A 23,929-nucleotide genomic window follows, 5' to 3' on the forward strand; every position below is an offset into this window, starting at 1 on the left:
TGTACGGTCCGTACCACAACGAGTACGCATACGCGTGCAGAACCATAGTGATTTTGAACGTAGGCATGCATGTACGGGCCGTTGCCATGCATTTGGGGTGCCCTAGGGCCCGGAAACGCACCGTACCTGTGTGTGATTCTCCTAATTACATAGGGGACAAGTATTAAGGCCTACATGCATGCTGGTTGTCATGGAGACCAGGTTCAAATTTCGATTTTGTTCTGGAAGGTGCACAGCAGAAGTCAGTTGGAATTCTTCTACTTTGTTGCAATGTGTTTGTGGGGCTGACATCATGCAGGAGAATGAAACCGATAGAGAACCCACAGACTGCTAGGTTTGAAGGGATTGGTGGAAACATAGGATGCAAATGTGAGTGACCAATCACTCTGTACTCCTGTGCATGAGACTGGGCAGAAGGCCTCATATAAGGCAGCCAGGTCCCATGAGGGATTACTTGCCTGCACATCTTTGCATTTGTCGACCAAGCTGCTGCTACTGATTCCCTGGAACCATGTCAAGGGCTGTGGAGAGGACACAGCCATTCACCCTGGAGGAGAACATGGCTCTGCTGGATGTGATCCTCCCACAGTACCCCATGCTGTATGGGCGACCAGGGTATCAGGTGAGTGCCACAGACTGTCCCTATGTTGTGACTGTGTCTTCAGGCATTGTGACCCGGTGTGACACACATGCCATGTACTGTCGGGGGGGTACCAGGGGGGGGGTGCCTGATGTCTCCCAGCAGTGCCCTGAGACAGGAGGGGTGTGTGCAGAGTCCTCCCAGCAGTGCCCTGAGACAGGAGGTGTGTGTGCAGAGTCCTCCCAGCAGTGCCCTGAGACAGGAGGTGTGGGTGTGATGCACAGTGTGAGCCTTGATCATTGATTGTGACATTGCCATCATTCCACCTGAGTACCCACTATGGCACGTACTGCCTTTTCCCTCACCAGAGGATGATGTCCCTATGACAGAGGTGCAATGCGTTGGCTGCATTACATGCCATGTAGTAACCAGCTATTATGTTCACATATGTCTCTCTGTGACATGTGGCTGGTGTATTGATGTGGTGTCACTTGTACTTCCTCACAGGTAGGCGCCTCTGCCAAGGAGCAGATCTGGCTGACCGCCGTCAGTGCCGTGAGGCGTGTGGATGGTCGGAGGCGGAGCCTGTCCCAGGTGAGGAAACGCTGGCAGGATATCCGGTGCTGGACGCGGAGGATTGCACGGCTCCTGCTGGGGGACTCACCTGAGAGCCACAAGAACCGCGGCCGCCGCCGTCTGACCCACCTCCACAGGCGTGTGCTGCCGGTGGTCTTTCCAGACCTGGAGAGGCGCTTACAGGCGATGCAGCAGGCGGAAGGGGGTAGGTACATGTGCGTTTGTTGTGTGTCACCGGCATTTGTAAGGGCACAGTGGCATTAATTCACTGGCAGGGTTTAAAGGTGCTGTGCCCATCCAGTTTGCCCAAGTGTAGCGCAGCGCCCCTGCCACCCTTCCCCTCCTTGCAATGTGTTCCCTGGTCTGTGTGTAGTCACTCCTTCACAAGGTAATGTAGGCTGGCGCTTTGTCCACGAGAACAATGACTGTAGCATCATGGGTGGTGGTGGTGGGTAACAGGTTGTGGGACCTTGCCTGTGAACTGTCAAGTTCACTGCATGTGGGTTCCATGTCAGTTGGCACTGATGCTGGCTCCAGACATGGGAGTTGGTCTCTCATGTGTCATGCCTTACAGCGCGCATGTCCTATGTAGTGGCCTGTGACATGATGTGCATGAGTGTGCGCTACGCATAGTGCAGGGATGGTGACGTGTGTAGCAGTCATTCCCATTCAGTAGCATGTAGTTGCGTGCCCAATACTGTCCCCTGGGGCACCTTATCCTCAGTGTTGTTTGTGTCATCATCAACGTGGACACTCTCACTGTCTACAGCGTAGGTTGTGCTCTGTGCCATTGTCCCCTGTCACCATGTATATAGACGTGCTATTATGTACAGGTGTCCACTGTGCAGCCTGACCTGATTGTCCCTCTTCATACTCACAGTTGCCAGTGCCTGTGTGTCTTGTTATACTCATCTGAGGATGGGCACTGGTACCTCATTATTTGTACAGGCGCACCTTTGCTGTTTTGCGTCCAATCTTGCCTTTTGCCTGCCACTGTGTTTATCACCCAGACTATGAGATGTTGGTGCCACCTGGGTCTCAGCAATTAGCATCGTGTGGGGGTTGCTTGGGGCGGGCAATGCCTATGTGTCAGATCCTGATTCCTAATTGCTGGGTCTGGACAGTGTGTGATGTTACTGGACACACACGCAAGGTGCAGTGACCGAGTTATGTTGGGCATGTTTGCAGCATTACCTATGCAGCATGTGTCTCAAGTTCATGGATATTGTCCCTGGTCATAGGTATTTTCACAAACGCTGTGTGGTGCAGAGGCAGTGCAGGATTGTCCCCAGGGCCTGGGTGCTATGTCAGACTCCGTTTCCTGTCATCAGCTATTGTCTCATGCTCTCCATGGTATTTCAGTGGCATGGTGGCTCAACCAACTGTGTTTCATGCCCTACATCGGTACCTTGTTTTGCAGATGTTAGGGATCTGCCTCTTCAGGCTATGCAATGTTGACTATGTAGATTGGACTCATGTGACAGATGTGTACAGGTGTCTGATTAATTTCTGTCTCTCCACCCTGCCCACAGCATCGTCGGGGGACACAGAGGGAGACATGGACACGGACCAGGCGGAGGGACCGAGCACCAGTGGCAGCCGTGACATCGGGGCTGGCACATCGAGTGGGACAGAGGCGGAGGATAGTGTGGCCGAGGACCTGTCGACTGGCACATCAGACTACGAAGCTGACAGGTCCGAGGAGGATGTCTCAGGGTTGGCGGAGGCTGCACCAGCAGCTGACAGTGGAACAACACCTGCCACCGCCCCCTCAGTTCCCACCAACCGCCTCCCACTTGCTCGTGTCCCTTCCCAGCGTGCCCGGTCACCGCATGTCTCCTTCCTGCCAGGCACCGCACCCCCTGCCCCTGTCTCCACTGCTGCCGCCAATGCTGAGTCTATGGACATCCAGCGGCAAATGCAGGTTGGTCAGGCTGCGATCCTAAATGTCCTCCATTCCCACGGGAAAACCCTCACCAACATCGAGGCATTCTTGGAGGGCATTCATTCTTTGCAGGCTGACCAACGCAACTTGCTGAGGTCCCTAGACTCCACACTGACTGCAGCAGTGGGTCTCCTGCAGCGCGACCTCCCCCCACCTACCCCTGCCCCATCCACACTTCCCACTTCCATGCCTGTCCCACGTACACCCAGACGTCGGCATGCACCCACCACAACAGACACAGGCACCACACCAGCAGGGAAGGTCCACCGCACTCCTCCTGACACGCACACACAGGGTGAGATAGGCACACCCACTGGGTCGGGGGGCAAACGTGTGACACGCAGCCAGAGTGGGAGTCCGCATTCCACACAATCCACTCCCTCCAAATCCCCTCCCCTCAGCTCTCCTGGCCACATCTCCCCCAAGGACTCCTTCATGGCCGCTCTGTCCCTGAGCCCCACAGTTACGCCACCACGCAAGCGGTCAAGGAAGTCCTCGGTCAGGGTGGTTGAGTCTCCCCCCCTGTCTCCACCCTCCCCCGGTGACGCTGCAACCCATCCCTCTGAACCCCCCCCCTCCTTGGGGCCTGAGGTCACTTCGGGTGCAGGGGACTCCCTGGAGGACCTTGCTAAGGTGTGTAGTGCCATCCTGGCCTCCGCCTTTGGCCATGACACACCCCCTGTGGTTGAGTCCTCCATCCCTGCACCCACAACGCCGCCCCTTTGCCCTGATGTCCCTGCGGTGCCTGTTGCTTCCCCCCCCCCTGATGCCCTCACCAGTATGGAAGACGATGGCATTTGACTGTGCAGGCAAGGTAGGGGACACACATCCCACTGTGTCCCCCATGCAGCTGGGAATAATTGACTGCCCTATGGCCTTTGTTGACTTTGAACTGCCGTTGATCCACGGACATTGTGCTCATGCTGATTAAAGCTTATTTTTTTTTTCATTATCACACTCCTGCTATGGTGGTATTGGTGTTGGTGGGGCTGCTACATTGTTTTGGGTGGTGTTTAAGGCTTTGGGTGTGTGGGATTTGTAGTAGTGTTCTGCTCTTTGGGGCCACCCTAGGATCTGTGTGCCATCACAAGGTGTTGGCTAACTTCCTTAGGTCATGTCAGCAGTTACTGCATGGTTCAATTGTCCCAGGGTGTATTCCTTACTCTGTGTACCCAGTTTCTTCCCTGCAGGGTGTTCCCAATGTTTAGCGCAGAGCTGTGTGTACATGAGCTGTGTGTGTGACGGAGCCCTTCTACTTTGGCCATGCATGCATGGCCATGTCTCCACCTGCAACAATCGTGGCATCCTTGGTGATCACTGTACTTGTGTGTGGAGTCAGTTGACATGAGTTCATGGGGACATGTTCCCTTGTAGGCAGTATGGATGTGGGTAATTGTGGCATCACACACATGTGTTACACCCCTCCTGGGTGTGGACACTGCTGGGAGGACTCTGCACCCACCCCTCCTGGGTCTGGACACTGCTGGGAGGACTCTTCACACACCCCTCCTGGGTCTGGACACTGCTGGGAGGACTCTGCACACACCCCTCCTGTCTCTGGGCACTGCTGGGAGGACTCACCACCCACCCCTCCTGGGTCTGGACACTGCTGGGAGGACTCTGCACCCACCCCTCCTGTCTCTGGGCACTGCTGGGAGGACTCACCACCCACCCCTCCTGTCTCAGGGCACTGCTGGGAGGACTCACCACCCACCCCTCCTGGGTCTGGACACTGCTGGGAGGACTCTGCACCCACCCCTCCTGTCTCTGGGCACTGCTGGGAGGACTCACCACCCACCCCTCCTGGGTCTGGACACTGCTGGGAGGACTCTGCACCCACCCCTCCTGTCTCTGGGCACTGCTGGGAGGACTCACCACCCACCCCTCCTGTCTCAGGGCACTGCTGGGAGGTCTCTGCACCCACCCCTCCTGGGTCTGGACTCTGCTGGGAGGACTCTGCACACACCCCTCCTGTCTCTTGGCACTGCTGGGAGGACTCTGCACCCACCCCTCCTGGGTCTGGACACTGCTGGGAGGACTCTGCACCCACCCCTCCTGTGTCAGGGCACTGCTGGGAGGACTCCACACCCACCCCTCCTGTCTCAGGGCACTGCTGGGAGGTCTCTGCACCCACCCCTCCTGTCTCAGGGCACTGCTGGGAGGACTCCACACCCACCCCTCCTGTGTCTGGGCACTGCTGGGAGGACTCTGCACACACCCCTCCTGTCTCTGGGCACTGCTGGGAGTGATGGGCACCCACCCCTCCTGTCTCAGGGCACTGCTGGGAGGACTCTGCACCCACCCCTCCTGTGTCAGGGCACTGCTGGGAGGACTCTGCACACACCCCTCCTGTCTCTGGGCACTGCTGGGAGTGATGGGCACCCACCCCTCCTGTCTCAGGGCACTGCTGGGAGGACTCCACACCCACCACTCCTGTCTCAGGGCACTGCTGGGTGGACTCTGCACACACACCTCCGATTACTGGATATGTGCGCTTGGCACATACACGGTGGGGTTACGCACACTGCATTAGAGGTGAGGGTACGTGTCTACTGACACTGGTGTGGTGGGGGTACGCTCCGTACGTCCGCGGGTGTGGGTACGGGTCGTACTTACACTGTTGGGCAGGGGGGTACGCTCCTTGCATTCGTGGGTGGGGGTTCGAGTCGTACTTACACTGTTGGCATGGGGGGTACGCTCCATGCATACGCGGGTGGGGGTACGGGTCGTACTTACACTGTTGGGCAGGGGGGTACGCTCCTTGCATTCGCGGGTGGGGGTACGGGTCGTACTTACACTGTTGGGCTGGGGGTATGCTCCGTACGTCCGCGGGTGGGGGTACGGGTCGTACTTACACTGTTGGGCTGGGGGTACGCTCCATGCGTCCGCGGGTGGGGGTACGGGTCGTACTTACACTGTTGGGCTGGGGGTACGCTCCGTACGTCCGCGGGTGGGGGTACGGGTCGTACTTACACTGTTGGGCTGGGGGTACGCTCCGTACGTCCGCGGGTGGGGGTACGGGTCGTACTTACACTGTTGGGCTGGGGGTACGCTCCGTACGTCCGCGGGTGGGGGTACGGGTCGTACTTACACTGTTGGGCTGGGGGTACGCTCCGTACGTCCGCGGGTGTAGGTACGGGTCGTACTTACACTGTTGGGCAGGGGGGTACGCTCCTTGCATTCGTGGGTGGGGGTTCGAGTCGTACTTACACTGTTGGCATGGGGGGTACGCTCCATGCATACGCGGGTGGGGGTACGGGTCGTACTTACACTGTTGGGCAGGGGGGTACGCTCCTTGCATTCGCGGGTGGGGGTACGGGTCGTACTTACACTGTTGGGCTGGGGGTACGCTCCGTACGTCCGCGGGTGTGGGTACGGGTCGTACTTACACTGTTGGGCAGGGGGGTACGCTCCTTGCATTCGTGGGTGGGGGTTCGAGTCGTACTTACACTGTTGGCATGGGGGGTACGCTCCATGCATACGCGGGTGGGGGTACGGGTCGTACTTACACTGTTGGGCAGGGGGGTACGCTCCTTGCATTCGCGGGTGGGGGTACGGGTCGTACTTACACTGTTGGGCTGGGGGTACGCTCCGTACGTCCGCGGGTGGGGGTACGGGTCGTACTTGCACTGTTGGGCTGGGGGGTACGCTCCTTGCATACGGGGTGGGGGTAGGGTCCGTACATATCCGTCCCCACGCTATGTGATGTTTGTGCGGCCCGTACCCAGGCCTTTGCCACGTGGGTGCGATCCGTCCCGCCATTGTTGGGGTGACGTGTGTGGGCGTGGTCCGACTCGTACCCACGCTCTTCAGGCGTGGGTACGGGACGTACCTGTCTGGTTGTGTTGCCGGTTCGCGTGGTGACGGACTTCCGTTGTGGCGGTCGCTGGATTATCAGGACACGCCCCCACCCCCTCGTGGTGACCAGGGCATGGGAGTCAGGTATGTCCAGGCCATGTGTAGTGTGTCACTCATGTGGTTGTTTTGTGGCCTGCCCTGGTCGTGCCACCCCCACCCCACCCCACTTTCCCCCCTCCCTTAGTTATTCTGACCTTCTGCGGCGTCTGCGTCGTAACCTGTAGAGGAGGTGTACTGCTATGAGGGCAGGGATGACTCGTAGGTTCGGGTCCATGTCTGTCCGTCGCGTACTGGTACTCCTTGCTCGCGTCGTCCTGTCGCGTACGGGTCCTCCTTGATCGCGTCGTCCTGTCGCGTACGGGTCCTCCTTGGTGGCGTCGTCCTGTGTGTCCGTCACGTACTGGTCCTCCTTGTTCGCGTCGCCGTCTGTCCGTCGCGTACTGGTGGTCCTTGTTCGCGTCGTCCTGATTTCCCGGCAGTTTTTGGCTGCCGCAAAATATTCACCGTGCGGGGTGACGTCGGTGCGAATCGTGATTCCTGGGTCGTGAATGGCTGGCTGCGTGCGTCCCGACGTCAGGTCGGCGCTTTCCCGGATCGCATTGGTAGGTGTTTTTTGTTCGGTCGGTCTTTTTTACGATTCGTACGGTAATGGTGTACCCGTGCGAATCGTAATTCCATGTTTGTATATTTTGACGACCGGGTACGCGTCGGACGGAGAATATGCTCCGTCCGACGGTTCGTACCCGGTTTTTGCCGGATCGTGATCGGCACCTGACTGTAGTCCATTTTCGAACCTATAAAAACACACCTAACTATAACCCTTACAATAAACCTATAATCTTAACTTTCCCAACCCTCACCCTAAAGCTAATATTTACTTATGCAACCTAATGTGACTCATTCAGAGGCAGCATTATTTTGCCATCTGGTCACACCGTGCTGCAGGTGGTGCATTATCTGGCAACTACTTTAGGTTATTAATTATGCATTTATCTATGCATATGGTATTTCTGTAGCGTGAACCCAGCCAGTAGTCAGAGGCCGCTGCTCAGGGCCGAAGCCAAGCATAAAGTCAACGAGCAATAGGAGAACTGGCTGGTTTGCGGAGTGTTAGACCTGTCAGTCTTAGGGTGGTCTTCCGCCAAACTTTTTGCCTTCACTCCTCCTATTTTTGCTGATCTCCTTATTGCTGGCCTTAGGACTCTGTGCGCTTTTCAACGGTTAACCAGTGCTAAAATGCTTGTGCTTTCTAACTGGCATATTTAATTTACTTATTAGTCCTTAGTAAAGTTGCATCACAAGTGACCAGGGCCTGAAAATTAAATGCTACCAGTGGGCCTGCAGCACTGATTGTGCCACCTACTTAAGTAGCCCTTTAACCCCTTCAGTGCCCATGACGAGCTGGACTCGTCATGGGCTGCGGTGGCGCTGTGCCCATGACGAGTCCAGCTCGTCATAAACTCCGCCCGCTAATGGAAGGCGCGGCACTGGGCGGGGAAAGGGGCGGGCATGCAAGGGGTTAAACATGTCTCAGGCCTTCCCTTGCAGTCTGTGTGTGCAGCTGTAAACTGTCATTCAACCCCGAAAAATAAAGTCTTTGCCATGCCCAAACCTGCCTTTTAAATACATATAGTCATCCCTTAGGTGGGCCCTTAACAGCCTAAAGGGCAGGGCACAGTGCATTTAAAAGGTTGGGCATGTACTTTTAAGTTTTAAATGTCCTGCTAGTGAAAACTCCTAAATTCATTTTTCACTATTGCAAGCCTTCCTCTTCCATAGGAAAACATTGCAATAATCTTATTACATTTATTAAGCTGTAACTTCCAAATGGGAACAGGTGACCACTTCATGTTTGGTGTCTTTGAAATTGTAATGAAAAATACTCTTTCATGGTGAAGTCGGAGGATTTTACATTACAATTTTGAAAATGCCACTTTTAGAAAGTTGGCAATTTCATGCCTTAGATACTAGGTGCCTGTAGACTGTACCTGGATACTGGGTGTAGCTGACAGTTGGGCTTTGTGTGTTCCTCCTAGATAGCCAAACACACAATAGAGCTGTGTACACCCCTACTTACACTTGAATAGTGTGTGTCTTACCTTCACACAAAGGTTTGCATAGCCCGTCTAGTTAGTCTGGAGCCAGGGCAGGGAAGGCAGGAAGCCTGTGGACTTCAAAGGGAAACCTCTAGAAGCTTCTCCCACTTCAAAGGAAGGCTCAGGTATAAATATTTGACCTCAGACACCAACTCCTCAGTACACTTCTGGACCTGTGGTCTCTACCAGGAAGAAAGACTGCTGGGCTGCCACTCCGCTGGACTACTGCGCTGAAGGACTGCAGCTCTGCTGTGCAGACCCGCTACCTGCCACCCTCTTCCCTGGGTGAGAAGGACTGGACCTGCATCTTTTGAACCCAAGACCCCTGAGTGACTCCAAGGGCTAGATGGCTGGGCTCACAACTGGAGTCTCAGGGACAGAAGGCTCCAACAACCTTGAACCCAGCACCTGGACTCTACCATCTGTGAGCCCTACCTCGTCAAGTAGTGCCACCCTAGTCCTGGATACTTGGAAGTGGGCCTGTTGCGAGTGCCCGCCGCATCCCTATCGCTGGACTTCCCATCGCAAACCCTCGTTAACGTGATCCTTGACGATGATGCAGAACCTCACATCGCAGCTCCGCAACTCCTCAGAACCGATGCATCGCCTCAAATGAGCGACACATCCTACGCAGGACCTCCCAACACACCACAATCAAGATTTAAGGTACTCTTGTTCAGTGGGCCTAACTGGGTTCCTGTAGCTGGCTCACTCTCCCTTGAACTTTGTCCTGGTCCAGCATGACCACATGTACACAGTTGGCACTTTGTACTTTTTTGTGCTATTTCCACTGAAATCTTTAAAATTGCATATATGCGGTTCTAATATTTAGATTTTTGTCATTTCAGTCTTGTTTTATTTATTAAATAATATTATTTTCTTCTAAAGCTGGTCTAGGATCCTTTTGTGGCGTGTTTTCACTGTGTTAGTGTTTGAAGTGTTACACAAATACTGTACACATTGCCTCTAAGTTAAGCCTGACTGCTCTGTGCCAAGCTACCAGGGGGCTGAGCATAGGTTACTTTAGGGTTTGGCTGTGACTTCACCCTGACAAGGATTGTGGTTTCTGCTTGAGTAGAGTTTTACACCCCTCAACAAGCAACCCAATTTCTTACAAGACTGTTAATGCATTGTGATGTAGTGTTCTTCAAAGAGGTGTGTCTTCGGCTCTTTCCTAAATTGGAGCAGTGTTGTTCCAGACCCAGGGTGGATAGATGGAAAAGGCATGCTGCCTTGTTTTGTCTTTTCTTCATTTCTCGGACTGCAGTCTGATGGTGTCCTGGCTGTGGGTGTCCCGAGAAACATCAGAGCTTGCCTGCAAGATAAGCAGGGTTGCTGGCCGGATAGTACTGTAAATGATGCAGCTGGTTTTGAGGATGGTGCAGGGCGTCAAGGGGAGACAATGGAGTACCATCAGGATGTGAGTGATGGGATCAGCTTTCGTCAGGCCCTGGATGAGACGTGTTGCAGCATGTAGGATGCCGTTAAAGGGTGCCAGTGTGGAGTCAGGGTGGCCACAGAGCAGCGTGTTACCACCATCCAGATGCAAGAGTGCAAGGGCTTGAACAGCAGTTATGAAGCTGCTTTCTGGAAGAAACAGTTTTACTTTTTTAGACGAGAGGGCGGGTACCAGGATGTCTTTGTTTTTGGGCAGTGTGTTCCTTGAGGGCGAGGTCACTGTTCAGCGTGAATCCAAGTGACTTGACATTCAGTGAAAGGTGGGGTTCGAAGCCGTCAAGATTCATGTCCTTGAGCCAACCATATGTGGAAAACACCGCCTACGCAGAATGTTATCATTCTGGTAGGTCCCATTATATTTTAGTATGTCATGTAAATCATAATGTTCCTTTTAGTTGTTTCGTTAAAGTCTGTCTTTTTTCTTGGTATTTGTTTAAAGCAAGTCTTTTCTTTCATAGATCCCTTTAAACCAGCAGTAGTTGAATGATTCTTAGACACTGGCTGTGCTGGGGGTGCTCAGTGCTGCGATCCCTTGTACCCCCGCCCCCCTGCTCTCATGTCACAATTAGTATTTTAAGAACCTGCCAAAGTCATGTGCAGAGGAGACACCGGGGGCTCAGATTCCAGGCAGGCGAAGCCCCCTCCCGCAGAGCTAGAACCAGGGGTCCTGGTTTATCTCACCCCAGGGCCTGGTCCCCGGTGTCTGTGATTGCTGGGCTACTGATGAGCCAAAGATTTCAGCATACCCCACATGAAAATACCCCCACTGAGCACCAGGGAAGGAGTTCACACAGGTGGGGTTGTTTCCAAGGTCAACGGGCTGTCTACAACCCCTGACTTTGAGACACACAAAAGCCAAACCTGGTGCCGCCGGCCCCCCTTCTCGAGAAGTATTTGGGGGTCACCCATACCTGCGTGGGGGCTTCTGTATGGACGTGCCTTCTCCCTACAGTGGCATACACTGCTCACCATGAGAAATCCCACAAAGGAAAATACAAACAGCCATCTGCTCCAGAAAGGGCAAGGCAACTAAACTACAGCTGAGGAGACACACCCACGTCATAGCCTGGGCCTGACCTTTCAACCCGCCCTGACCTTTCATTTCAGACTGCCTCTAAGTGGCCACTAGACTATATAAGCGCCAGACAAGTACACATAACATGGCAACAGAACGTGGCCCTACGTAGTAATACTAATACTGCTACTACTGCTACTACTATTACTGATACTGCAGCTGCTACTACTGCTGCTAATATTGCTACTAATAATAATAACACTGTTACTCCTACTGCTGCTACTACTATGTATACTACTACTGCTACTACTACTAATATGCTACTGCTACTGGTACTACTACTACTTCTGCTGCTGCTACTACTACTGCGGCTACTGCCACTATTACTAGTAATAATAATACTAGTAATAATAATACTAGTAATAAACTACTACTGCTACTGCTTCTATTACTACTACTCTTACTACAACTACTGTGACTGATTCTACTGCTACTAATACTGCTACTACTACTGCTGCTGCTACTACGAATACTGCTACTACTGCTGCTCCTGCTACTACTACTAGTACTGTTATGATTGCTTCTGCAGCTACTACTAGTACTGCTACTGCTGCTGATGTTACTACTACTAATACTGCTACTACTGATGCTGCTACTACTAATACTGCTACTACTACTGCTGCTGCTGCTGATACTGCTACTAATACTGCTACTACTGCCACTGCTACTGCCACTGCTGCTGCGCATATTACTACTACAACTGCTACTACTACAAATGCTGCAACTACTCCTGCTGATACTACCACTTCTACTATTGCTACTACTACTACTACTTATACTGCTCATCCTACTACTAGTACTATTACTACTACTAATAATAATGCACTACTACTGCAGCTACTACTTCCACTTCTGCAGCTGCTGCTGCTATACATACTAATAATAATGTTACTACTACTAGTGCTATAACTGCTGCTGCGTCTACTACTGCTACTACAACTGCTGTGACTGCTACTACTAATACTGCTACTACTCCTGCTACTACTACTGCTACAAATGCTTCTGCTGCTATTACTAGTACTGCTACTGCTGCTGCTACTACTACTAATACTGCTAATACTGCCACTGCTACTACTGCTACTGCTGCTGCGTGCACTACTGCTACCACTGCTACTACTACAAATGCTGCACCTATTATTTATTTATTTATTTATTTTGACATTTGTAAAGCGCGAAACGAAGGCCCGTGGGCATCTCGGCGCTAAGTATCTGCAATGTTTAGCCAACAAGGGGACTGGGAGATCAATGATTACTGCTGCTACTAGCACTTCTAATATTTCTAGTAACAATAATACTACTGCTACTACTACTATTTATACTACTCATCCTACTACTACTATTACTACTACTAATAATAATGCACTGCCACTACTACTACTGCAGCTGTTACTACTATACCTACTAATAATAATGTTACTACTACTACTGCTATAACTGCTGCTTCTACTACTACTGCCACTACTGTGATTGCTACTACTACTAATACTGCTGCTGTGACTACTAATACTGCAACTACTGCTACTACTGCTGCTCTTACTGCTGCCACTGCTACTACTACCACTACTAATGCTACGAGTACTACTACTATTACACATACTGCAACTACTACTGCTGCTGCTACTACTAAAAATAATAATAGTGTTACTACTGCTGCTACTACTACTTTTACTACTACTTCTAATATTAATAATAGTAATAATAATGATGATAATAATAATAATAAATGGCAAAATACAAACTAAAAAATAGCCATGCAAATGCATATACCATCATACTATAACACAGCACAGTGTGCATATTATAAGGCACTGTGTATAACATAGCATAATCTAACACAATTGAAAGATTTGCGTAGCCCTGAAATGCTCCACATGTCATTGCTCAGCCTATGACACTGCCTAGTAAATACTAGGAGAGCATAGCACATGACTGCACAATATTGCACACGTAGAACCTTATAACATAGCACCGGGGAGCGCACTGCATACTGCATACTTTAGAAGGTAGCATAGGACAGCACCAACGATTAAGGCACTGCATAGTGTTGCACGGTATATTATACACCACTACGCCACATGGCATAGCTCTGAATTGCATATAGCAGGATACCATATCATAATATACCGTACTACATGGCATAGCAAAACCTACAGTATTTTACACCATGAAATGGCAAAGTAGAGCAGATTATAGCATAAGATAGAGCACCACATAACACAACAAAACACACTACAAAACAGTGTACGTCACAGTATATCAGACAGTAACATATGGCCCTTTATAGCATAACATAGCATAGCTCTAAAGAATACAGCGCTGCGCAATGTAGCATTACATATAGCATGAGGAGCATAGTACTAGACAGCATAATACGACAGACGGCGCTGCATAGCAGAGTATTGCACAACAAGTCATTCAAATACCAAAGTACTGCTATTCCATACCAAAGTACTGCATACCATAGCATATTTCTGGAAAGCACAGTGTACAGCATTGCATAACATAATATATTGTAGCATATGAGTACACTCTACAGCCTACAGAACATAGCATCGCATACCATAGGCTAACTCGGCATAGTACTGCATAGCAAAAGCACAGCACTGTATATCATAGCCTTATACAGCATAATACTTCATAGCAGTAGCACAGCACTGTATATAATAGCATACCACCGCATAGTACAGCATAGCACCGTCCAGCAGTGATTGTCAAAGTAGAACACGGAACAGCAGAGGGCTGCATCCCATAGCCTAACTCGGCACAGGACTATATAGCAATAGTACAGACAGCACTGTATAGCATAGCCTAATACAGCATATTACTTCTTAGCAGTAGCACAGCACATCACTGTATATTATAGCATAACGCAGCATAGTACTGCATAGCAGAAGCACAGCACTGTATATCATAGCCTAAAACATCAAAGTACTGCATATCAGTAGTACCGCACAGCACTGTATATCATAGCCTGACACAGCATAGTACAGCATAGCATCGTCCAGCACTGATTGTCATAGCATAACATCAAACAGCAGAGCGCTGCATACCATACCCTGACTCGGTACAGAACTTAGCAGCAGTACAGACACCACTGTATAGCATAGCCTAATTCAGCATAATACTTCATAGCAGCACAGCACTGCATATCTTAGCATAACACAGCATAGTACCAGACACAGCAGTAGCACCGCACAGCACTGTATAGCATAGCGTAATACAGCATAATACTTCATAGCAGTAGGACAGCACTGTATATCACAGCATACTACTACATAGCAGCAGTGCAGCACAGCACTGTATAGCAGAGCCGAACACAGCATAGCAGTGCATAGCGCCGCCCAGCACTGCATGTCATAGCATAGTACGGTACAGCTTAGCACTGTAAAGACTAGCCTGCCGGGGTTTGACGTTACCCAGCCTGCACAGCATAGAATGCATGCCTCACTCCATAGACACTGTGACTTGCCTTGCCCCCGTCCCGGGTGTCGGCTCCTACGTCTGCGCTAGCCTCTTCCAGGGGTGTCATGGTGAGCCCCCCGCTGTCCTTCGAGGCACATCGTCTCCACCTCAGGTGCGGTTCCGCGGCGCCCGCACTCGCCTCCGGTCATTCATATTCTGTTCAGTGTGAGAGAGCCTGTGAGGGCGGCACTCTCTCTTGGCCCACCCTCAAACTGAATGAGTGAGTGTGGATGCAGTGAGTGTCTCTGGCCGACGCTGCAAGGATGCAGGGAGGGCCAGCGCTCTTCGCTGGGCACTCCGGGGACTCAGTGAGTGAAGCTGCAGTGAGTGAAGCACATAGGGGACAACTGTTATGAAGTCCAGCCCACTTCTCTGGTAAGCCTCAGAAATAGTGTGTGAGGCAGCAGGGAGTGCGCCTGGCCGGCGCTGACAGGGATGGAGTGCGAGAAAGCACTCTCCTCTGGTGACCCTCGCTCAGTGAGTCAGGCTGGTCAGCTTAGTCCGTGTTCCGTGAAGTCCAGCCCCTCCTCTGGTGACACCACTGACTCAGTGTGTGAGCCTGGCCGGCTCTGACGGGTTGGAGTGAGAGACAGCACTCTCCTCTGGTGACCCCTCAGACTCAGTGAGTGAGGTTACAGTGCGTGAAGCTGGCCGATGCTCACAGGGGACGGGTGTAATGAAGTCCAGCCCTCTCCTCCGGTGACACCACTGACTCAGTGTGTGAACCTGGCCGGCTCTGACGGGATGGAGTGAGAGACAGCACTCTCCTCTGGTGACCCCTCAGACTCAGTGAGTGAGGTTACAGTACGTGAAGCTGGCCGACGCTCACAGGGGACGGGTGTAATGAAGTCCAGCCCTCTCCTCCGGTGACACCACTGACTCAGTGTGTGAGCCTGGCCGGCGCTGGCGGGATGGAGTGAGAGACAGCACTCTCCTCTGGTGACCCCTCAGACTCAGTGAGTGAGGTTACAGTGCGTGAAGCTGGCCGACGCTCACAGGGGACGGGTGTAATGAAGTCCAGCCCTCTCCTCCGGTGACACCACTGACTCAGTGTGTGAACCTGGCCGGCGCTGGCGGGATGGAGTGAGAGGCAGCACTCTCCTCTGGTGACCCCTCAGACTCAGTGAGTGAGGTTACAGTGCGTGAAGCTGGCCGACGCTCACAGGGGACGGGTGTAATGAAGTCCAGCCCTCTCCTCCGGTGACACCACTGACTCAGTGTGTGAACCTGGCCAGCGCTGGCGGGATGGAGTGAGAGGCAGCACTCTCCTCTGGTGACCCGTCGGACCGAGTGACTGAGGCAGCAGAGGCCGGTCGGCTGGAGTGAGGAAGGGCTGCCAGGAGCCCCTTCCCGCTCACACGCTGGCAATCCACGCAGCCGCTCCTCTTCGGCACTTACTAAATATGGACATGAGCTCAAGCGAGGCCGGGCCCTCTCCGCAGCCCGTCTCCTACCTCACTCACAAGCACGCTCTCCCTGGGCTGCGGGGCCTCTGCCCTGGATTCCTGGCTCAAACTCTCTCCTCTATCTGCCTGCCACTCTTTAGCAACACTCACACACCTGCCGTCACTGTCTCTTCACAAACACTCACACACGCATCTATCTGCCTGTTCCTCCGGGGCCTATGGACGAGCCGGTTTGCGTCGCATTTGCACCATGCAACATGGTACATGCGTGATGCAACCTTAAATGCGGGTTATGAAGCCGCGCAGGGCCTCTTTGTGGGGCTTTGAATGACTGTAAATTCAGAGTAAAGCAACGCAGCGCACATCGCTGCGTTGCCTTACTCTGCGCAAGGGAGGTGTTCCATGGCGTTGCAATTCCCATGGATTTTGACGCATTCCCAGATTTCCCAGTGGGGTGAATTACTAACATCTGGCTCTGGGTTTCCTCTTAAAAGAGACTCAAAACAGCTCAAAAAGTTTTTCTTATTACTTTTCAGAGCACAACCCTGGAAATTTACTGAAAGTAAAGCAAGGTAGCAGAAAGCGCTGCTTTATGTTAATTAGCATCAAGGGGGCGTTACTTGGGCGTTCCGGAACAACCATCCATCCTTTTTGATGCAAAACCCTATCTGCTAATAATGTGAGACATGGTTTGTGTAAAAACACATAAATCCTTGTTATACCAGGCGTTAAAAGGAGAAATGTTTTCATTTCTCCTTTCTTTTCTGACTTTGCATGGGTGCTGCACTGTGCTGCACACATACAAAGTAGGAGAAGTTTTAAAAGTTGTCTAGGCAACGCATTTTGCACTAGAAGGCAATCCTTGGAGTATAAAACCTATGCTAGACTCTCCCACACACCTTTACACTATGGCGCAAAGGTGTGTGCGTGGGGCACGGCAGCAAAGTTCTGCGCCGGCGCTGGGAAAGGGGAGGAGAGAGCCATATCTCTGTAGATACGGCGCTCTCCTCCTCCCTTCCTGTCACTTAACGCAGCGCAGCTGGCTGCGTTGAGTGACACTTTAGCAAATCTGCCTCCAGAACTGGTAAACCTGGGAATGTGCCAAAAAGATGCGCCTTCCCTGGAGAGGCGTGACGAGGAGCAATATCTTTTTTTCTCCTTGTTAGTTACTCTTTCCATGTGTGCTGCAACCTGCAGCACACACAGAAAGAGGAACATGATTATCAGGATTGTTTTTGTGCAGGAAGGTGTGTCTTCCTGCACTGAAACAATCCTGCATGCAAAGAATGCACCCTTGCCCTGTGGTGCAAGGGTGCCTGCGTTCGTGCTAAGCTGCCAAAAGGGCACACGCGCAGCGGAAAAGGCAGGAATGTGCCCTATTGCCTTAAATAAAGTGCATTCCTGCCCACCCTGTCATGCAGTGCAGAGCAGCAAGGTGACCTTCTGCGCTGCACTATGTGACATTCTCGTGAATAGGCCCCTCAGTGTGTCATGGACACTAGTGCAAGGAAGGAAATGGGGCCCCTGCCTGCTGTTTAGGCTGTGAAATACAGCGATAATCAAGGGTTAGTGGACCACTCCGGCCTCTGGATCCAAGTGGCACTGCCCCTACTGCACCAATGGAAGCTATGCTCCTTTCATCACTGTCTCTTTGCCAACTCTCTTCCAGCACATGCCTGCTGTGACTGTCTCATTACCAACTATCTCACATGTGCACACCTGCTGTCACTGTCTCGTTACCAACTCTATCACACGCGCACACCTGCTGTCATTGTCTCGTTACCAACTCTCTCACATGTGCACACCTGCTGTCACTGTCTCTTTACAGACTCTCTCACACGTGCACACCTGCTGTCACTGTCTCGTTAACAACTATCTCACACATGCACACCTGCCCTCATAGTCTTGTTTCATACTCTCACACAGGCACACCTGCTGTCACTGTCTCATTGCCATCTCTCTCACAAGCACACAGCTGCTGTCACTGTCTCGTTAACAACTCTCTCACATGCGCACATCTGCTGTCTTTGTCTTGTTTCCAATTCTCCTCTGGTGAAGAACATCCTCACCTAGCACTCGAGGATAGCGATGGACTCGCTTGAATGAAAATCATTAATCCGATTTATTCTTTTAAATAAAGATTTTAATCTTCAATTTGGAATCCTCATATGATAACTCTCATATTTGAGTATCCAAAAAATAGTTGAATGTCAATATAGTTCACATTTTCAATGTAGATGCAGAATGAACAGGTATCCTGAATTCCCCGATGCATTTCGGGTCTAACCCTTAGTCAGGGGTAATTTCCTGTAGGTGCGATAAACTGGGTGTAAACCAGAACCTGGGCTTCTATTGGAATTCACAAGGGCATATTATCAAGCCCCTTATCGCCGCTTTAGCGGCAGTTTCCTGCCGCTAAACCGGCGATAATGTTATCGCCGATCTTGATAATATGGTCCCAAATTCTAGTCACCCTCATTAAGGCTTGGGTTATAAAGATTTGATAATACAGGTCAAGGATGACAAGGCTCTGGAATAGGGGTATTTATTTATGACGTTTTTTATATCCAATTTAGGCTTGCTAAAAAAAAAAATCACAATAATATTTTAAAAGAAGGAGCTGTGGCAAAAGTCAGGAACACCCCCATTTGAGGACCACATTAAAAGAAGAGTTAGATCAACTATGTAAGCAAAATATAAAAGAGGAAATAGAATCATCTGAGTGGTTGTCATCTGTTGTAGTGGTACATAAGCCTAAGGGTAAGACAAGGCTTTGCATCAATTTGAGAGATCCTAGTGATTGTGTATGGGTGGATCGCATATGATTAATGGTGCCATTGTGTTCTCCACTCTAGACCTTTCCACTGTGCATTACCACATTGCTTTATATGACGATTGCAAACATTATAATTCCTTTAAAACATCAGAGGGGGCATATTAATATAAAAGGATGCACTTTGGCGGATTTCTGCATTGATGATTTCCCAGAGGATTATGCATAAGCTATTTGATGAAATAAAAAATATGTTATATTTTCAGGATGATATGCTAATATTTGGTAACACACAGAAGGAACATGCTCAAACTTTGTTTAAGGTTGTAACAAATTAAGAAAGTAATGGTTTGACTTTGATGTAAATTTGAAATGGAATCAGTAGATCATTTAGGTTGCAATATTGAAAAGCTTGGTATTTCACTAAAGCGAAGCTTGAAAAAATCTATTAAAAATGCACCTGAAAGCCTGGCGCGGGGCTGGGCCACATTAGGATTAATGATAGCTAAACGCAACATAGCTCAAAAATGGGGGACAGGGGAACTGCCGCGCCTCACTGCTTGGGGCACAGACATGGACGAGGCCATGTTTGCAGAGAAGTCGGCCTTTATTAGACGGGGCTGTCCTGGCAAATGGAGTAAAGTATGGGGAGCGTGGAACTCCTATAGGGGTGACATCTGTGACCCGCCCGCGGACCCTGAAGACGATGCCTCAGACTCAGACTAGGATGGGAGAGCCCGGGGGTGGGGGAGCGGGATGGTGGATGTTGGAGAAATGTACCGCTGTTGAACTGTTTTCTGCCAACTTGCCGCATTCAGGGGCTACTGCATTGCTCTTCATTGTGGAAAATTATGTGTCTGATTACTGTATTGTGCTGCTGCTAATGAATACAATAAAAACAAGTTTAAAAAAAAAAAAAAAATGCACCTGAAATAAGAAACAAAGATCAACTCAGATCAATTTTAGGTCTGGCAGAATACTATGCCAAATGTATTCCGGGATTTTCTGACAAAACTAAATACATGAAAAAAGCCATTGTGAGTGTCTCAGCTTTGATTCCTTTGACACCAATTGTGATTTCATTAAAATGACAGGTGCGAGCAATGTGGGCATTTGTGCTGATTTATTACAAGATCACAAAGGCCAATTGGCAACCATTTGTTTCTATACCATTGAGAGGGACAGAAGTAAACTACCCTACTTTAAAAAAATACATTTTGGTATGATGGTGAGGAATGGAATATTTTAGGAAATATGTGTGTGGAACAAAGTTCAGTATGAGAACAGATCATTGATCTTTAGTGGATTTGCAACAAAGGGTTGTGGAGGAGTAACACCTAGAGTGGTATGATGACAATAAAAATTCCCAGAGTTTCTCTTTCATGCAGAGTATGTTCTCAGCTCCACAAAAGGTCTGGTGAATTGCTCATCAAGATTTCTGAAACTGATGGAACTCATATAGAAGATTTTGACATGGACAAGGTAATGTCCTATTACTTACCGGTAATCTTCATTACTCCGGGTCCCGTTGTTCTCGTCCCCTTCATACTGACTAGTGAGATAACCTATCTCCTTGACAGAAAAAAGAAAAGCAGGAATGCTGGTACACCCCCCCCCCCTCCCCACTGGGAGTACATCAGCGTACCATTCCCAGCATTCCTCCTGAACCATCAAGCCCCAGATGAGGGACGGAAAGCTCGGGAGGGAGGGATGGTATGAAGGGGACGAGGACAACGGGACACGGAGTAATGAAGATTACCGGTAAGTAATAGGACATTACCCCCAGGTCCCTCTTGTCCTCGTCCCCTTCATACTGACTAGTGAGAATACCCAAGCAGCAACCAGCCATCATCACCCAACAAACCACCAGGACACAGAGCCATAGCAAACCCTGCAATTTATTGGAAAACAGCAAAGTATCAAAGAAAAAAGGGAAATCAGGAGCACACATCCCGAAGCACCCCCAAACCAAAGTTAGCATCATCCCCCAGAGCATTTAGAATCCGGTAATGCCTAACAAAGGTATTAGCAGAGGCCCAAGTAGCAGCCCTACAAATCTCAGAAAGGGACACACCACGAACCTCCACCCAGGAAGCAGCCACCCCCCACGTAGAACGCCCCTGAACCCCAGCCGGAGGAGGGGAGCCTGCAAGGGAATAGGCCAACATAATAACCTGTTTCAACCAACGACCAATGGAAGAAGTGGTAGCCAGGCAACCCCTGGAGACCACCCCAAAGGAAACAAACAGGGAGTCAGAACGACGGAAGGAACGAGTACGGTCCACATAGACCTTCAAGGCACGGCAAACATCCAGCAAGGACCAGGGAAGGTCGTCCTCATCCACCTGAGCAGAACACAGAGCAGGCAAGACCAGCTCCTGAGAGTGATGGAATTGGGAGGAAACTTTAGGAACAAAAGAGGAATCCAAAAGCAGAACAACCCCATCCGCAGAAAAAGAAAGAAATGGCTCCCGAGCCATCAAAGCCCCCAGCTCCCCCAGGCGACATACAGAAGTAATAGCCACCAAAAAAACAACCTTAAAAGTGACAAACTTCAAATCAACCTCCTCCAAAGGCTCAAAAGGCGCAGCCACCAAGGCCCGTAAAACTAAATGGAGGTTCCAAAGAGGAACAGAAGGCCGAACCACAGGACGCGAGATCGTAAAACTGCACAACAAACGAGAAATCAGGTCATCCACATCAGGCATATTCCCCCAAGGGGCACAGAAAGCCCAAATAGCAGCCCACTGGTCCCGCAGAGTCGAGACAGACAAACCTTTCTCGAACCCAACCCAAAGGAACTGAAGAACATCAGGCAAAGGACAAACCAAAGGCGACAATGCCAGACCGAGACATCAACGCTCGAAGATCCCCCAATGCCTGCCATAGAACTGAAGAGTAGAAGGTTTTCGGGACCGCTGAATAGCCAAAGCTAAATGCTCGGGGAGACCCCTATTTCTCCACCCCTGCCTCTCAACCTCCAAACCGACAGTCGAAGCCGCCGGAGGGACAACATCGGAGAGAACCGCTAGGGAGACGGAGGGACGGGGAAGAACCAAGGAACCTGAACCGCCAACAACTTCAGAGTGGGAAACCACGACTGGCGGGGCCAGAAGGGCACCACCACCACCACCTCCCGATCATCCAGCACCAGCCGAGACAGAAACCGAGAGATCAGAGCAAGGGGAGGAAAGGCATACAGCATGTGAGAAGGCCAAGGGAGGGCCAGGGCATCCACGCCCCAAGACCCCTCCTCAGGAACCCGGGAGTAGAAGCGGGGAAGCAGAGCACTGAGCTGGGAAGCAAATAGGTCCAGAAAGGGAAGACCAAACCTCACGCACACCAGACGAAAGGCCACCAGAGTCAAAGCCAACTCCAGGGAGGCAGGAAAAAACCGACTGAGGGCATCCGCCACCCCATTGTCCACCCCCCGGACGTGCACAGCCGCCAGAGACAAGAGATGGCCCTCCGCCCAGCAAAACAACGGAGACACCACCGCGTTCAGGGACTGAGACAGGATACTCTCTGGTGATTCAAGTAGGCCACGGTCGCAGTGTTGTCCGACTGAACCAACACATGGCGGTGCAACAGGAGGCTCCGAAACCCCATGACTGCCCGAGACACAGCAGACAACTCCCGCCAGTTCGAAGACCGCCGACCCTCCAGCAGTGACCAAAGACCCTGAAGGAACTCTGACCCCAAAGTTGCCCCCCAACCCAACACACTGATGTCCGTCATAAGGACCAATGGAGGAGGAGACCACAGAGGCAAGCCCCTGGCCAGATTGTATGACAAAGTCCACCAGCGCAGAGCAGGAAGGATCGACAGAGACACCGGAACCAACAGAGACAAATCCAGAGACAAAGGATCCCACCGAGCCAACAGGTAAGACCAAAGAGGCCGAAGATGGAAACACGCCCAAGGCACAGTGAACACCGTAGCTGCCATCAGACCCAGAAGGCGCAACCAAAGACGGACCGGGAAGGACCGACCCACCAGAAACCGATGAGCCAGGGAACACAAGGTCACCGCATGAGCAACCGGCAGGAAGACCCAATTCAGATCCGCGCGGAAACGAGCCCCTATGAAAGTCAGGTCCTGAGACGGCAGAAGCTGACACTTGGGGAGATTCAACAGGAACCCATGGGCCTCCAAGGCCGAACACACCAATCCCTGATCCCTCAACAACGGAACCTCAGAGGGAGCATGAAGGAGCCAATCGTCCAGATATGGGTAAACCATCACCCCCTGAAGATGCAAGTAAGCCACCATGGGAGCCACCACCTTGGTAAACACTCTGGGCGCCGACCTCAGGCCGAAAGGCAGGACCCAGAACTGATAATGGACACCCTGAAGATAAAACCTCAGGAATGGACGAGAGAGGGGGTGGACCGTAATGTGATAATAGGCATCCTGAAGGTCCAGAGTGCACATGTAATGACCCCGGAGAACCAGGGGAATCACACGCTGAAGAGTCTTCATCTTGAATGGAACCCGTAGCACATACGTGTTCAGGGCTTGCAGATCCAGGACAAGACGAAACCCCCCAGTCACCTTGGGAACCAGAAAAATGATGCAGTAAAATCCCTGACCCCTCTCTCCTGGAGGAACCACCTGCACCGCCCCCTTGTCCAGCAGAGACCTGACCCCCAGAGTCAGTTCCACCCGCTTAGACGGACAAGACGGCCAGGGAGTCGGAC

At 51.2% G+C, this 23,929-nt stretch overlaps 1 protein-coding gene across 1 annotated transcript in view; it reads right to left on the reverse strand.

Annotated features, from left to right (window-relative positions):
- Nucleotides 1–16,488, reverse strand: part of LOC146829594 (rho GTPase-activating protein 20-like) — a 462,099-nt gene extending 445,611 nt beyond the window's left edge. The window contains exon 1 of the mRNA XM_085608292.1: nt 15,058–16,488. Within this exon, the coding sequence (XP_085464418.1) occupies nt 15,058–15,117 (60 nt within the window). The 5' untranslated portion in view covers nt 15,118–16,488. The remainder of the gene's footprint in view (nt 1–15,057) is intronic.
- Nucleotides 16,489–23,929: the final 7,441 nt, after the last annotated feature.

This window comes from Triturus cristatus, chromosome 5_2 (genome assembly GCF_964204655.1).
Source record: "Triturus cristatus chromosome 5_2, aTriCri1.1, whole genome shotgun sequence".
NCBI lineage: Eukaryota > Metazoa > Chordata > Amphibia > Caudata > Salamandridae > Triturus > Triturus cristatus.